This window comes from Zingiber officinale, chromosome 5B (genome assembly GCF_018446385.1).
Source record: "Zingiber officinale cultivar Zhangliang chromosome 5B, Zo_v1.1, whole genome shotgun sequence".
Lineage (NCBI taxonomy): Eukaryota > Viridiplantae > Streptophyta > Magnoliopsida > Zingiberales > Zingiberaceae > Zingiber > Zingiber officinale.
In genome coordinates this window covers 807,807-822,142 of record NC_055995.1, presented here as the reverse complement: position 1 = coordinate 822,142, position 14,336 = coordinate 807,807, and the positions used below count along the sequence as shown (strand labels likewise).

The 14,336-nt window shown below is 39.2% G+C and overlaps 3 protein-coding genes across 3 annotated transcripts; 2 read left to right on the top strand and 1 right to left on the bottom strand.

The window, feature by feature from the left end:
- Positions 1–776: 776 nt before the first annotated feature.
- LOC121983821 (transcription factor bHLH49-like) lies at positions 777–2,589 on the top strand. The gene is made up of 7 exons (XM_042536459.1): positions 777–982; positions 1,232–1,573; positions 1,630–1,695; positions 1,772–1,840; positions 1,928–1,999; positions 2,080–2,220; positions 2,299–2,589. Exons 2-7 carry the CDS (start codon positions 1,232–1,234, stop codon positions 2,398–2,400), a joined length of 792 nt encoding a protein of 263 aa, XP_042392393.1. The 5' UTR covers positions 777–982; the 3' UTR covers positions 2,401–2,589.
- A 154-nt stretch (positions 2,590–2,743) lies between these two features.
- LOC121987961 lies at positions 2,744–8,507 on the bottom strand. The gene is made up of 6 exons (XM_042541661.1): positions 8,474–8,507; positions 8,192–8,366; positions 5,818–6,003; positions 5,552–5,747; positions 5,389–5,475; positions 2,744–3,097 (listed from the first exon to the last, which is right to left on the bottom strand). The coding sequence occupies exons 1-6, from the start codon at positions 8,505–8,507 to the stop codon at positions 2,939–2,941; spliced, it is 837 nt and encodes a 278-aa protein (XP_042397595.1). The 3' UTR covers positions 2,744–2,938.
- On the top strand, positions 8,427–14,068 carry LOC121983819 (squalene monooxygenase SE1-like). Its single transcript, XM_042536454.1, has 8 exons — positions 8,427–8,815; positions 10,464–10,575; positions 10,861–11,035; positions 11,455–11,623; positions 12,374–12,592; positions 12,720–12,995; positions 13,119–13,397; positions 13,780–14,068. Exons 1-8 carry the CDS (start codon positions 8,585–8,587, stop codon positions 13,882–13,884), a joined length of 1,566 nt encoding a protein of 521 aa, XP_042392388.1. The 5' UTR covers positions 8,427–8,584; the 3' UTR covers positions 13,885–14,068.
- Positions 14,069–14,336: the final 268 nt, after the last annotated feature.

Below are 14,336 nucleotides of genomic sequence, written 5' to 3'. Positions count from 1 at the left end.
ACTGAATTATTTAAAAAAAAACCAATTGAATAAGATTTGGCTGGAGATGAGCCACCAATTTATTCATTGCACATCCAAATCTGACAAGACAAACTGGCACCGACATCTGCTGGTGTTTCTTCATCAAGAATCCAAGGAATAATTACCAGTTTGATATCTCCAGGGGAATTCTAATTAAAACCCCATGCAATAATCTTGCATGTCACTCATGTAACCTGTTCAAAACAACTTCTGACAGCTCCTTGAATTGTACAAAGTCTGGTTTTTTTTAACAAGTCTTCTTCATTACTCTTATAACACATCTTTGTGTGTGTGTGTGTGTGTTTTAAATTTAAAATATTACCACTTAGCTTATTTATTGTGCTTACCTGCCCAAACCTCATCAGCCATGGCTGCTTAGATGAGCAGAGCTGATGGATCAAAGATAGTACATAAGTTGACTATGTTCCAGGCATCCAATTCCAAGCAAGCTCACTCAGGCTTTAAAAGAGTAAAAGGACAAGAAGGATCGCAAAAGGATCATAAGATTCCACATGTTTCAGATAAAGTTAAGTGTGGTTGTGGCTGACAGTTGGAAAAATGAGTGTAGAAATGGCTGGCACTGTGTCAGTAGAAGATTACTACTCCTGCAAAGCTTGGTGTGGATTGAGGAAGAGAAGTACTCTGCCTTTTGTCAGACAAAAAACATTTAAAATAACAATGGGGGGAACACTTTGAGTCACATAGTGCGTAAATTAGATCAGACAAGGCTCTTTTGGAAAAGCATAAATTACTAGAGCAGTTGGCAGTGGTTAACCACCACCCTTCTTTAACCAAAGCCATCACCTCTCCCTTTTAACTCCTCACCTCATGGCTTCTGGCTTACCTGAAACTATTTCATGGTCATCTCCATGATCCCTTATTAATGCATCCTTTTGTAGCTTGAACTGACAGTGAGAGAGGAACTGGTGCTTGGGAGAGTTTTTACTGATACTCAAAATAGGTAATTTTCTCTTCTGACCTTTCCCAGACCTGCTTAATTTCTGCCATGTTGGGTGCTTCAGTGTTCTTCAATTGTTCCAAAAGAGAAGTAATCTGCAATAATCTTCAATTGCATTCCTCCAACTGTTTGCCCAAAGAAAAAGTTAACTGTGTTTCCCACAAATGCCTGCCTTCTTATTAAGCTTGCGCACATCAATTGCAAGACCTTCTTTGTTTGGCAGTTGCTGATGCGAATTGCCATTGTTCACAGATGTATTCCACTCTACAATCCAAGGGAGTTGTTGGCACATCACTTTCGGCTGGGATAGTCACTGAGGACTGCTTGGGGAACACTTGGGATCCCCTCACTGTGGTTGAAAGTATGAACTTTACTGAGGCAAATAGAGTCTCTTCCTACAGCGACCATGAACTTCAGAATGTGAAGGTTGAAGAGCAGCATGATGCTACACAGAAGAATGAGCTGAGCCCAGGAAGCAGCAACCATAGGCCAAGCAACAAAAATAGCAAAGGCTCTGATGCTTCAAAAGATGACTACCTTCATGTACGGGCCAAGAGAGGCCAGGCCACCAACAGTCACAGCCTTGCAGAAAGAGTAGGTTTTTCTACACTTCACTCTTATGCATCATGCTCAGAGTTTCTAACGTGCAGGTTAGAAGGGGAAAGATTAGTGAAAGAATGAGACTCCTTCAAGATCTTGTTCCAGGATGCAACAAGGTAGTAGCTTCTGGTACAGAATCCTCTACTGCTTCACACAATTGTGTCTTTTGATATGTTCTTTTCGGTTTTGCAGATCAATGGCAAGGCTATGATGCTTGATGAGATAATCAACTATGTACAGTCGTTGCAGTGCCAAGTTGAGGTAGTTGGTCGAGCTTCTTAACTAGAACATGATTCAACATTGTCTTTTGGAGCTAAGAAATCAAACTGTTATTACTGAAATGCGCAGTTCCTTTCGATGAAGCTTGTGGCCGCCGATCCAGAAATGAGCCTTGATCCTCAGAGAATTGTTCCTAAAGATGTGAGATCATATCCTTTGTGTTTCAAAGAATGATATGAAGACTTTTGGTATCTGATGTTTTCGGAACTTCATCCATTTAGGTACTCCAACCGTTCTACGGAGGAACGGCATGGAATGCCTCCAACTTTCAAAGAATCACTCAGCATGGAATGCCTGGCATTCCTCCTACCTCAAGGGACTTGCAACAAGCTTCCTTGTTACATGTCCAACAATTGGATCAGGTAAATCGCAATCCACTTCTCTCCACATCTTGCTTCTTCATCTGAACTCATCCTCTCTTGTAACTTAATGCTTGGCAGCATTTGAGTCCATGGCAGAATGAGCTCCTCAACATGAATCCGGCTGCTAGTGAAGTTGCAACAGATCATACCGGAGGCTTTTTACTGGAACAGACTCCATGAAGGTCCTGCAGCACTTGCTTCCCTAACTAATCCACATGAGAATGTAATGAATCTGAGTTCTGGACCATTAAAAAATTGTGTGCATATAATCACACTTCTGACCAATTTTTTGGTTGCATATGTCAAATGCTACATGGAGGATAATGTGTTGTTCATCTTTTTTGTTTCTACTTCATTAGTTCATAATTTTTCTGGGTTTGTGTTGGTCATTTGTGAGAATTGACATGGAATTCTTTGATTATGTTAAAGAATGAGTTGAATGTGGAATGATGCTCAGTAAATATTGATCTCGAAGAGCATAATCACTGTCTTTAAGACTTAAATATGGTGCCTGATGAACTTCCTCTAAAGTATGACAAGATTGATATCTTTCTGCAGTTAAGAAAGTTTTGTGGAGATTGTTGCAACATTAGATGCACAAGACAATACTAACTGTCCATAGACATGAGAGAGCTGAGAACTAGATAATGCTACTGGTGGTACAAAAACATGAGTGCTTACAAGTGCTAGTGTGTTTAGCAACTCCATGGAGACTAGCTCAAATTTTACGTTTCCTCTTGGTGCTTCTCTTGACACCAGCCTCAGCCTCTGATTTATCATCTGATGGAGAATGGAGTAACTTGGCGCGAACTGCTGAGCTCCACAAAGCTCTCTCGACGTCCACGGGAGTAAAACAATTCCCCTCGACGCTCAACTCCTGCCAAGTTTTTTTCCCGGCAAATGTAGAGAAGCTAAAACATCGAATTTAAGGCAAAACAAAATAATTTCTTAATTCAAGCAGAAATTTTCATCATATGGCTTTTTCACTTTTGTATAAGCTTTAACAAGATTTATGAACAAGTTGAAAATTTAAGAATCCTTACCTTTGCTCTCTACAAAAGTGCACCATTAACTGTGATATTATATAAATACCGGTAATTCTTAATCTATAGTGTTAAATAATAATAGGTACAAATTACTAGTAGTATACAGTTAAACTTCAGATTCAAACTATTGCGAACAGCATTGTTATAGTAAAGACAAGCTTCAAAAATTAAAGATGCTACTGAAGTAGAGTTGAGATATTTTGGGAAGGGATAGATGATGGATTTTGTGTGACTCACACAAAAGATGACATTGTACCTTGAAGATTAGCTGGCAAAACCATTTACAGGGAACATAATCTAAACTAAATGAAGCACCACAATTAGGAGCAAATGAAAACAACTTTTAAAGGATAATCACTAGTAAGTAGTTAATAGGCCAATGTAAATTCATTTGTGGTCTATCTCCTAGTCTTTGCCAGAATTAATGGTAGGATTTGAGACAGAAATATATTGATGAAAATTGATACTACAATTTTAATGTCAAGATATAGAAAGAATGCTTGACATGGGCAAAAAGTTCCATAGAAGAGTCAAACAAATGAAAACTCTTAAAGAGACAATATTGTGATTTAATGCTTCAGTTACAATCAGGGGGAAATGTCAAATGAACAACAACAAATATATATATATATATATGATCAAATCATTGTGAAGGCATGAACAAGGGCGCAAGAATGAAAACGGATTAAGAAGGTAGAATTATAGGAATAATTGCCTCGTTTATCACATATAATAGCAAAACAGGAGAAATGAATGTATTGGCACTGTTAGAGATGCGCTTGTAGAGCAGAACCACATGATATTTACACAACTGTGAGTTCCTGGAAAAGACAGAATTAAGTATTATGAAGATGACAGCTTAGCAAGTTGGTAAGGCATTGGAAGTTACTCTAAAGTTCCTAGGTTCAAAATTTGCCTTCAATGAAATGGGAGAACTTTCTTCCATATACGTTGTGAAAAAATGACCTCAGTAATATTCAGCTCACCCGTAAAATCCATTAGTATTTCATTAAAATACATTTCAATATTATAGCACAAATCCTTAAATGCCCGTGCCAAGGTTACCAAGAGTCCTATTTGTGTGCCTCTAAATTTCTATGAACGAGCTTAAAAGTAGCTAAGGTGATTCACAATCATATAGATGAGTTTTCTGATACAATCTTGTAAACTTTTCACAAACATATGATAAGTATATTCATAACTAAACCCAAGTTTTACTCTTGAACTGTTATAGCATTATTTGCTTGTGATTGAGACTAAAAGTGATAGTGAAAATTGATTCATCAAAGAATAGATCCAAGCTTGAAAAAGCCATTATTGAGAACTCCAGCCGCTCTCCAGAATTCAAACTTGTATGCAGACATACACATTTGAGAAATGAGGTGAGGCAATGGTCCTATTTTGCAGTGCCAACCAGTTTATAGACTCATTCCTAGATCTATGAGATTTCAACTACTGATCCATGCATATCAACCTAAAAGGTCAATCAACTAGATGTTTTTATCTCTTAATAAATATTTAACAAATTAGTTCCCTCTCGTCCCAATTTGGTCAGCAACTAAAATATAACTGTAAATGGTCACGCCACATCAGTAGCAGGAAAAACATGATAAAATACTTCATGTATGTTGAGCACTATATTACACAACTTGTGTCTCTAAGTTGATTGACATATGATAGGCATGCTGCTGCATGTCATGTAGATGTAGCATGTACCATACTCATTCAACCATCAAGACAACGAATCAAGCAATGTGTTAAAGCAAGAAGATAGTAGCATGGGGATGGCTTTAGAGCATGTTCTAGCCCAAGAATACTGGGGAAGTATTTCGAGTAACTTTGAATGTGGATCCCATATGCAAAGATAATGGATCCTGGTCATCCATCTTAGACAACAAACATAAATTGCCACACTCCAGTATACTAGGAGAAATATCAAACTGAAGTCTACTACTCTCCTTTCCCAAAGGATGCTACACAAGTAACACAATGTTTGTTTCATTGAGTTGAAGTTAGACAGCTAACTCAATCCCTTGTTTGCCAACCTATTGAATAGGACAGCAAATTAAAATGACCACAGCATTCGTTTCCAATACCTTACAGGCAATGATGTGTTGCATACCTTTGCCTTCACCTGCAACTTCTCAGCAAACGCGAGATATTGCTTCAATGTATAGTCTTTCACGTTCCCCATAGACGCAATCATAGCCTGCGCAAAACCATTATCAGTAGTAACAAAGAAAAGAAACTTTTTTTTTTTTTAAAACGAAAATTTCAAGTATCACCTCATCGGACATGAACGGCGCGACATCCGGCGCATAGGCTGCTAAAACAGCGGAAGCAGTCGCCGGTCCGACTCCCTTCAGAACCGTTAGCTCGGATACGGCTTGGGAGAGGTCCGGAAGTGCCGTGAATGCCTTTCGAGAAGCGGATTCCACCAAGTGCTCCTCCAGCGAGGAAATGAAATTCAGTAGCCGAGGCCTAAACCCCAAAAGCCTCGGATGATTCTAGATCTAGATCGATAAGAGAAAAGGAAAAGAATGGTAAGGACCTCCATTTGCCTCGGGTGAGCTTCCATTGCATGAGGCGGTGGAGCTCGGGCTTGGTGAGGAAAGGGCGGGGGTCCCGTCGTCGGAGGAGGAGGGGGAGCTCAGTCCAGTAGAAGGCGTCGAGCGGGAGCAGGTCGGGCTTCCGGAGGAGGGAGAGGCCGACATCGTAGGCTAAGGCTATGTTTACTCTAGAGGGTGGATGAGGAAAGGAAAGGAATCAACGATAGAAAGTTATCTTTGGAGAAAGAGAAAAGAAAGGGTGAAGAAATCTTTTCCTTTGCACACTTGTTTATCTTGATAGAGGAAGGTGAATACTTATGATGTAATTTTATAAATAAAAAAGGGTGCATGCGTCATTTTTTTGATACATAGTGTAATTTTGTGATTTAAAAAGGGTACATGCGTCATTTTTTTTGGTATATAGTGTAATTTTGTGAATGCAAAAGGGGTACATGCGTCATTTTTTTTTCCATCCGTTGCTTTCCGTCCGATTTTGAGGTGATTGATTTTGGCTCCAAAATTATCCGCGGATGGATTACATTACTTTTCCTTCGGAAAATTTGAATGAAGTAAACGACGGAAACTTTTCCACCGTGGAAACTTTTCCTTAATTTTACTTTCCACCCTCCACGCTCCCACGTCGCAGCTAGCGAACTCCATCGAAAGAGGGGTTTGCTGACACGATCCATGTATGACGGACGAGTGTGACGTCATAATGCCACGATCCACCGACTCGTCCAGATTAAACGAATAATTAATGGGAAAAAATCTGAAAGGATTAAAACGTGAAGATGATGGTTCATTTTAATTTTTTATTAAAAAAATACCAATTTAATGATCGCCAAGTAACTACGATTCCCACCATTATTATTATCTTCTTTATATTTTCCATCTAAATTCTCAAGTTGATGTATATTTTAAAAAAATAAAAAATAATAAATTTAATTAGTCTCATTTGATTATCCTTGGAGTGATCGATTTAGCTCTATAGAAATTTTCTATCGAGGGTAAATTAGGAAACGCACGTGGTGGTCAACCCAAAAGTCCACCATCCTTTGATTACGTCTCTATTTGAAAGAAAATTTTCTACAAATACGGCATAGCTAGCTAAGGATTGAACCGTAGTTCGTACGTGCTTGGATGACAACATGTATATCCTAACATATTAACATAGTCCCAATGACTACTTGATGTACATTATAGTAATTGTGAACTCGCAGTTATTACAAAGTTGTAATAGCCAGTGGCGGATCCAGACAAAAAAAGTAAGGGGTGCTTAAAGAAGAGAGCTCAAGTTCATCTTCCTTCTCACTGCCTCTCGGACTGTAGCATACTAGTCGAATTTTTCAAAAGAAGGGGGTGCTCAAGCACACCCCCGCTCCCCCCTAGATCCGTCACTGGTAATAGCTATGGTTCGTAGTTGTTACAAAATTGTAATAGCTACGCTACGAACAACTGAGTTGCCACATATTTATAATAGTTACTGTTTCGTAGATGTTACAATGTTAATATTAAATAATTTTTGAGAGATTATAATTTTTGATTTAGATTGAATTATAAGATGCATAATATATCAAATCGAAAATCGTTCATAAATTTATATTTAATACTAGTAGCGTAGTCAAGATTTTCAATGAGGAGAGATTTTTAAAATTTTTAAATATTAGCGTAGGTCAATTTTCAATGATGAATCAGTTGATGAAAGTGATGGAGAGGGCTTTCTAAATATATAATATTATTTTTTTAAAAAAATCTAAGGGGTTGTTGTACCCCTTCATCTCCAAATGACTATGTCACTATTTATTATTGAATGTATTTCTTAACAATCCCATCTTAATTTTAAAAAATATTATTTATTAAATTTTTTTTAGTTGTTAGAACTATAAACTACAATTCATGTAGTTATAGTAGTTAAAAAATCTATAAATATATGATATAAAATTTATAAAATCTTACTATTTTATTAAAAAAATTTCTTTTTACTAATTAATTTTGATGAAGCTTAAAATGAATTTACGTTACTTTTTTTTATTCACACTAAAAAAAATTTCAAGATTTATTAGTACCATTACATCTTAACTTAATAATATAATGATATAGCATAATATACTGAAAGATAATTAGACCATTTAAAAGAAAAATTACAGAAGTCGATTTGAAAATAAAAATAAAAATAAATATGGACTCTCCTGCTTTAGCATTTGTTCCGAGAAAGTGCCTTATTATACGCCGACTGCCACGTTGGACGTCACTAACTCTGGCAAAGTTCGCCGAACCTATCCATTATTTACTCGTCTAATCTCCATTAAAACTTAATTAATCTCCTAAATCCTGCAGCCGTCAATTGTTCGATCTCTCGCTCTCAGGCCCACCCACGTGTCCCTTGTCTTCTTTTCGCACGCATCTTGACTGGTCCCCACCGCGGCCTCGCCTCTAGATTGGTGCTCCTCGTCGATGGACGGCTCGATCCCTCCCACGGAGCTGCCGTCCCAATCTCGAATCCAGCTCACGGGAAGACCGAAATCTCCAGCTCGTATGGCGTCGAGTGGGCCTGCGGAACACACAGTTCCGCCTTTCGTAATGAAACCAAAAAGAGTTGTGGTTTAGGTTTAGGTCTGATTATCGGTTCGGTTCGGATGAAGCGAACGGTGAAACGACCACCGCGGAGGACGGGAACCTTCACGTCATTCATCGCTATTTAGAGCAGGCCGGAGCGTGGAGATCGCGAGAAAGAAGCGGAGGTCGAGAGGGCTTTCTCCGGCGGGGGAGATGACGGGGCATTCTCTCTTGGCGGTCATCGGAAGCTCGATTTTGGCTTTTCTTTTTATCGCCGGAATCCGGGTACGGAAGACCCGGAGGAGGGAGAAGGTCGACGCCGGAGATCCATTTGTCACCAGAAAGGTGCAAAACGGCTGGGAGAGCGACGGGGGTGGAGGCCCAGACGTCATCGTCGTCGGGGCTGGGGTCGCTGGCTCTGCCCTAGCCTACACGCTCGGGAAGGTGATGATGCTTTTTCCTGTTGATCGTCCGATAACTAGGTTGGTTCGTTGATGTTGATTCGGGGATTTTGGATTTCTTGCTCTTGATTATTGGCTGTAGTGGTTGATTGAGAGGTATCGGGACATTTCTCTCGGTTTTCTTGCAGTGGTGATATAATTTTTTTCATGGCTAGCATGTGGGTGATATTGCCCACGGCGCATCTTAATTCGTACATTCAAGTAATTTTTTTTTTCAAATATGAAATCATGGTTAAGAATCAAATTACAAGATAGTGCCAGATGCTTTCTATTTCTTTTTGGGTGGAGAATTTTCTCCTTTGGCCCTTGCTGAACCCGTGATCGGTTGTGATGCTATGAACTGAGTGGTAAAAAGGTGATTTCTTACGGGAATCACTTTCAGAGTATATTTGTTGAGCCTGGATGGGGAGCCCAGTGCCGCATGCAAACAGGTATACACTTGTGTGGGGGGAGGGGACCGCTGTACCATGGGCGTGGGCGTGGCCCAAAAGCTAATGCCACTATCAGAACCTTTTTTTGAAAGCGTTTTGGAATTTATTGTGGTGGTGACGGCTATTGTCATGATTTCATCTCTAGAAGTGTGCTATAATAGTAATAGTTGCAGCATGCAAAGGTTTTGGGAGATTATTGAGCTTCAAAGAGGAGAATTTTCTTCTTGAAAGAAATTTTTAGTCTCAAGATAGCACAGTACTTGTTCCGTTGATGTTAAAGAAATGTTCATCAATGATTAAGAGGATGATGTTAATGATTTGGGAAACAATTTACCCAAATTTAATTTTTTTCCCCTTTCATATCATACAAATTTGCATTCTCCATGGAGTAAGAGAGTTTGTCATATTGTGTTTGAGGAGGGTTTTTTTTTTTACTACACTCAAGCTTCTATGTATTTCCTCTACCAAGGGAGATAAAAAAAATGACAATTAAATTGCATGCCTTTGTGGCGTAGGCACAGGTGATTGAGGTAGCTAAGTTGGGCACTTGCCTTGTTTAGGTCAATTCTACCAGCAGTGCTTTGGTAGCTTGAATACCCAAAATTGAGGCTAGAGTGTCGTTAACCCAATAGGTGAAGTCACAAATTGAAGGAATGATGCATCTAGAGAGCTTCACAGTAAGCGAAGTTATTAACCATCAAACGTCAAAAAGGGTTTTGTGTTTTGACTCTCTCTCTCTCTCCACACACGTTCATCTGGAATGCACCAATCCAATAGAGAAAAATAACAAAGAAGGTACAGGAAGGATAGGTGCATTTCCCATTCAGTCAATCATCTTTTCAATAGATGTAGGTTTTTTTTTTTTTTTGAATACAGAAACAAAGAGTACATAGGAAACTAAGGGAAGCATGGATCAATTCCATTTTTTGATTAGCCATCAAGGTAAGGCTAAATTGACTGCAAGAGGGGTTGTTGTGGTGTCATAGCTTACTGCAGGTGCATTGGTGATGTATGTCATATTCTAACAAAGTGCACAACTATCTCTTTTATGCTTGCTGATGGTGTAATTACTCCTCTTTTATTACTAAATTTTGCCCTTAATCAATAGTTTGATTATTTTGATAACTTCTGTTGGATGCGTGTGTTTGGCAGTAACTAAGCCTCATGAATGACATTTCTTCTAATTTATATTGATTGTAGGATGGAAGACGTGTACACATCGTAGAGAGAGATTTAACAGAACCTGACAGAATTGTCGGTGAACTTTTGCAACCCGGAGGCTACCTGAAGTTGGTTGAGTTGGGCCTTGAGGGTAATTAATAAAAAACAACTGTCTTTGTTCTGTATTTTATATGATTCAGATAAGGGGCAGATGGGTGCATGAAGCTCCCGCCAATGTGGGATCCTAGGAAAGGGTTGGATCACATTGGGTCTTATTTTATATGATTCAGATATCAGGAAGAAATTTGTCTGTCATATGTTCATGTTGCAATTTCAACTTGGAGCAAACCTTTAATTTATTCTTTCCTGATTATACATATTCTGATTGTTATTTAGGAGATCTTCATCTGATAAGCTTTTTTTGTCACTTCACCAGATTGTGTTGAAGACATTGACGCTCAACGGGTGCTTGGTTATGCTCTTTTTAAAGATGGGAGAAATACTAAACTTGCTTATCCTTTGGAAAAGTTTCATTCTGATGTTGCAGGGAGGAGCTTTCATCATGGGAGGTTCATACAAAGGATGCGTGAGAAGGCTGCATCTTTGCCCAAGTAATCATTTTTCTACTACCATGTCACAACATTAATATGAAAAATAGATCATGCGAGTTGCTCCAACCACCAAAGAATACTATCCTGCTTCATCATATAGATTTAAAATACTACAGGCCACAAGTTTCTCCTTGTGTCAGACTTCTCAAACTTATGAAACAAAATTCTTTGTAACTGATTTTTTTCTAACTTCTTAATGTAATCTAAATTGAGTAAAATTCATTTGGATCTATTGGTGCAGAAGCTTGGCATGCAGCATTGATAATAATACATTTGAGTTAATGACATGTTTAGTTCTCTACAATATTGCTATGCTTAGTTAGGCAACAAATAAATTGCTGACTCTTTTTTGATAATTGTCTTATTTCATCACTGTGGGTTATCAAGAGAAAATTCATCAGATCCAAAAATATTTTCAGTGTGCAGTTGGAACAGGGCACTGTGACATCATTACTTGAAGAGAATGGAACAGTGAAAGGGGTAGTCTACAAGAATAAAGCTGGTGACGAATTTAAAGCTTTTGCACCTCTTACAATTGTATGTGATGGCTGCTTTTCAAATTTGCGGAAGTCCCTTTGCTCTCCTAAGGTAAAATAAGATAATTATACTTCAACCTTTGTGATATCTGCAACTAGCAGCACAACTTTGGTTATCTAAAACTTATGTCTAAAGGCTATGATTTTGTAAGTTTTCTGAATTTGTCAATTGCCATATTGCTATTGGTGCTATACCGTAAGTTATACTACCAACAAATATCTTATATCTAGATACCTTCTGTTGCAAGCAGAAACCTTTGAGATGCACATACAGATCCATTGGCATTTTCTTTTTGCAAATACATGTATGCTTAAGTTTGAAGAACAGAAGAACTATCAGGCAATAACTTCAACTTAGGAGGTATTACAACTTGTGTACCTTAAATTGACCGAGTAAGCCTCCTCTAGTGTGGGAAAAGTTACAATGTGTTACTGGTCCAAAAGAACACTCTAGCAATTAACATGGGTGGCTCCTTAAATGAAAGTCTGAGTTAGACTGCTCAGGTCCAAAGAGAATAGGACAATAGGTTGACTGCTTATTGGTCCCATCTTCCTGAATTTCATAATCAAGGATTCTGTAGGTTTCTCGGGTTATGCTCGCATAAAAGTTCTCCACACCTTTGTCGTTGCAATGCTTGGCTCATAGGATAACAGTGCAAACACTCGGTCTCTCTGCTTCAGTAGTCGAGTTTGCCTATTATCTGTCTCTTCTTTGTAAGATTTACTGAACAAAGTTTCCAAGAACTTACTGAACAAAGTTTACAAGAACTTACTGCAGTGATTTGATAGCATCTTTTTGCAGGTCGATATACCCTCTTCTTTTGTTGGTTTAATTCTAGAGAACTGCCAACTTCCATTCCCGAACCATGGGCATGTTATCTTGGCTGATCCTTCACCCATTTTGTTCTATCCAATCAGTAGCTCAGAGGTCCGCTGTTTGGTCGACGTGCCAGGTCAGAAGGTACCTTCTTTAGCAAATGGTGAAATGGCCAGCTATTTGAAGACGCTAGTTGCACCTCAGGTAGTTTCAAAAAACCTTGTTTAGTGCTTCCGTTGCTTTTAGTCATGGAGTGTGTTTCTGTGTGGATGGTATGCACCCTCTTAATACGAATATATAGACCGAGGCTAACGCAATGTGCATTCAATAGCTTCCCGAGCAACTGCAAGATGCTTTTATAAAGGCTATTGACAAAGGAAATATCAGAACTATGGCAAATAGGAGCATGCCAGCAGTTCCACACCCCACACCCGGAGCACTGTTAATGGGAGATGCTTTCAATATGCGCCATCCTCTAACTGGTGGAGGAATGACTGTGGCCTTGTCTGATATTGCCGTGTTGAATAATCTTCTTAGGCCTCTTCGTGATCTCCATGATGCACCATCTCTCTGTAAATATTTGGAATCTTTTTACACTTTACGGAAGGTAGGTAAACACAACATCTTTTAGTAGTCAGTTTGAATCCAATATGTTGTATGTGAAATCATATTCTTTGTTTACTTTCACACTAGTATTCTTGGGATGGTGATTACCTCTTTATTCCTGCAGCCAGTTGCTTCTACAATCAATACTTTGGCTGGTGCGCTCTATAAGGTTTTTAGTGCGTCACCTGATCAAGCCAGGAATGAAATGCGCCAAGCATGTTTCGACTATCTAAGTCTAGGTGGTGTTTTCTCAAATGGGCCTGTTTCGTTACTCTCAGGCCTTAATCCCAGGCCATTGAGTTTGGTCGCACACTTCTTTGCTGTTGCTATATATGGCGTTGGGCGTCTATTGTTGCCATTTCCGTCTCTGAAGCGAATGTGGATTGGAGCTAGACTGATTTCTGTAAGTAGTATGCTAACCTTGTGCATCCTTTCTGAACTGAAATCTCTCTCTCTCTCTCTCTCTCTTCCTCTCAAATCGCCCCCACGGGCTGGATCAGCTGGTAAGTTGTCTGGTTGTTTGCTCAAATGGCCAAAGGTCGAGGGTCGCCAGTTGCACACGGGAATAATATTCCTGGTCTACTGGTCAAAAACTCCTAAGTCCCCAGTCAACTTTCCAGCCCAGCACTCGCCGTGATTTACTCCTTCTGAAATCCTGGGGGGCCAGGCTCAGGGGGCCGCTAGGGTGACGGTTCCATCTTTTTTGCTCAAAATAGATTATCCTCATTGCTGAGCCATAGTCTACTACTAAAACCGTTCACATAGGTAGTCTTCTGCCTTTGCAGGGTGCATCAGCTATCATTCTCCCCATCATCAAGGCTGAAGGGGTTCGGCAAATGTTCTTCCCGGTGACTGTTCCCGCATATTATAGGACTCCTCCTCATAATTGATGCCTGTGTGGGTGAGAGGTGGGGGTAGTGAACCTCAAGTGCCATTTTTTGTTTGTCAAAATTTATGTTGTAAACATGTCTCTTGAACTTGTTCTGATTGAATGAAGCTTGTGGCATTGAGCTTGGACTCCACAAACATTATTCACTCTAATATTGTGAAATGAGATTTTGACAACCTTGATTTCTCTTTTCTTGGGGAATTTGGGGATGAAATCGTAGCAGTAATTGTATATATTGATGGGAATGGCTTCCTATCTATTTACTGATCTAGTTAGATTCCTGTCTTTTTATGTCCTCCTGAGGGCAAGAATTAAGTGTTTTGTTCTGACCTAGCCATCCATGGGTGTTATAAACATGATTTTATTAAGACAACACAAACTTAATACGAACACCTATTCATCTAAACCATCATCCCATGAATCGTTCTAAAATTTTTGCTGCTCAGTGGCATT

Bases quoted from the DNA above. Each gene is read 5' to 3' on its own strand.
- LOC121983821 (XM_042536459.1), top strand. From the start codon at position 1,232: ATGTATTCCACTCTACAATCCAAGGGAGTTGTTGGCACATCACTTTCG. The intron at 1,841-1,927 runs GTAGTTGGTCGA...TGAAATGCGCAG, and splicing joins CGTTGCAGTGCCAAGTTGAG to TTCCTTTCGATGAAGCTTGT. The intron at 2,221-2,298 runs GTAAATCGCAAT...AATGCTTGGCAG, and splicing joins ATGTCCAACAATTGGATCAG to CATTTGAGTCCATGGCAGAA.
- LOC121987961 (XM_042541661.1), bottom strand. From the start codon at position 8,507: ATGAATGACGTGAAGGTTCCCGTCCTCCGCGGTG. The intron at 8,367-8,473 runs GTCGTTTCACCG...TGTGTTCCGCAG, and splicing joins GGTTCCCGTCCTCCGCGGTG to GCCCACTCGACGCCATACGA. The intron at 6,004-8,191 runs GTGGGTGGGCCT...TCCACCCTCTAG, and splicing joins GAAAAGAAGACAAGGGACAC to AGTAAACATAGCCTTAGCCT.
- LOC121983819 (XM_042536454.1), top strand. From the start codon at position 8,585: ATGACGGGGCATTCTCTCTTGGCGGTCATCGGAAGCTCGATTTTGGCT. The intron at 10,576-10,860 runs GTAATTAATAAA...TCACTTCACCAG, and splicing joins GGTTGAGTTGGGCCTTGAGG to ATTGTGTTGAAGACATTGAC. The intron at 13,398-13,779 runs GTAAGTAGTATG...CTGCCTTTGCAG, and splicing joins TTGGAGCTAGACTGATTTCT to GGTGCATCAGCTATCATTCT.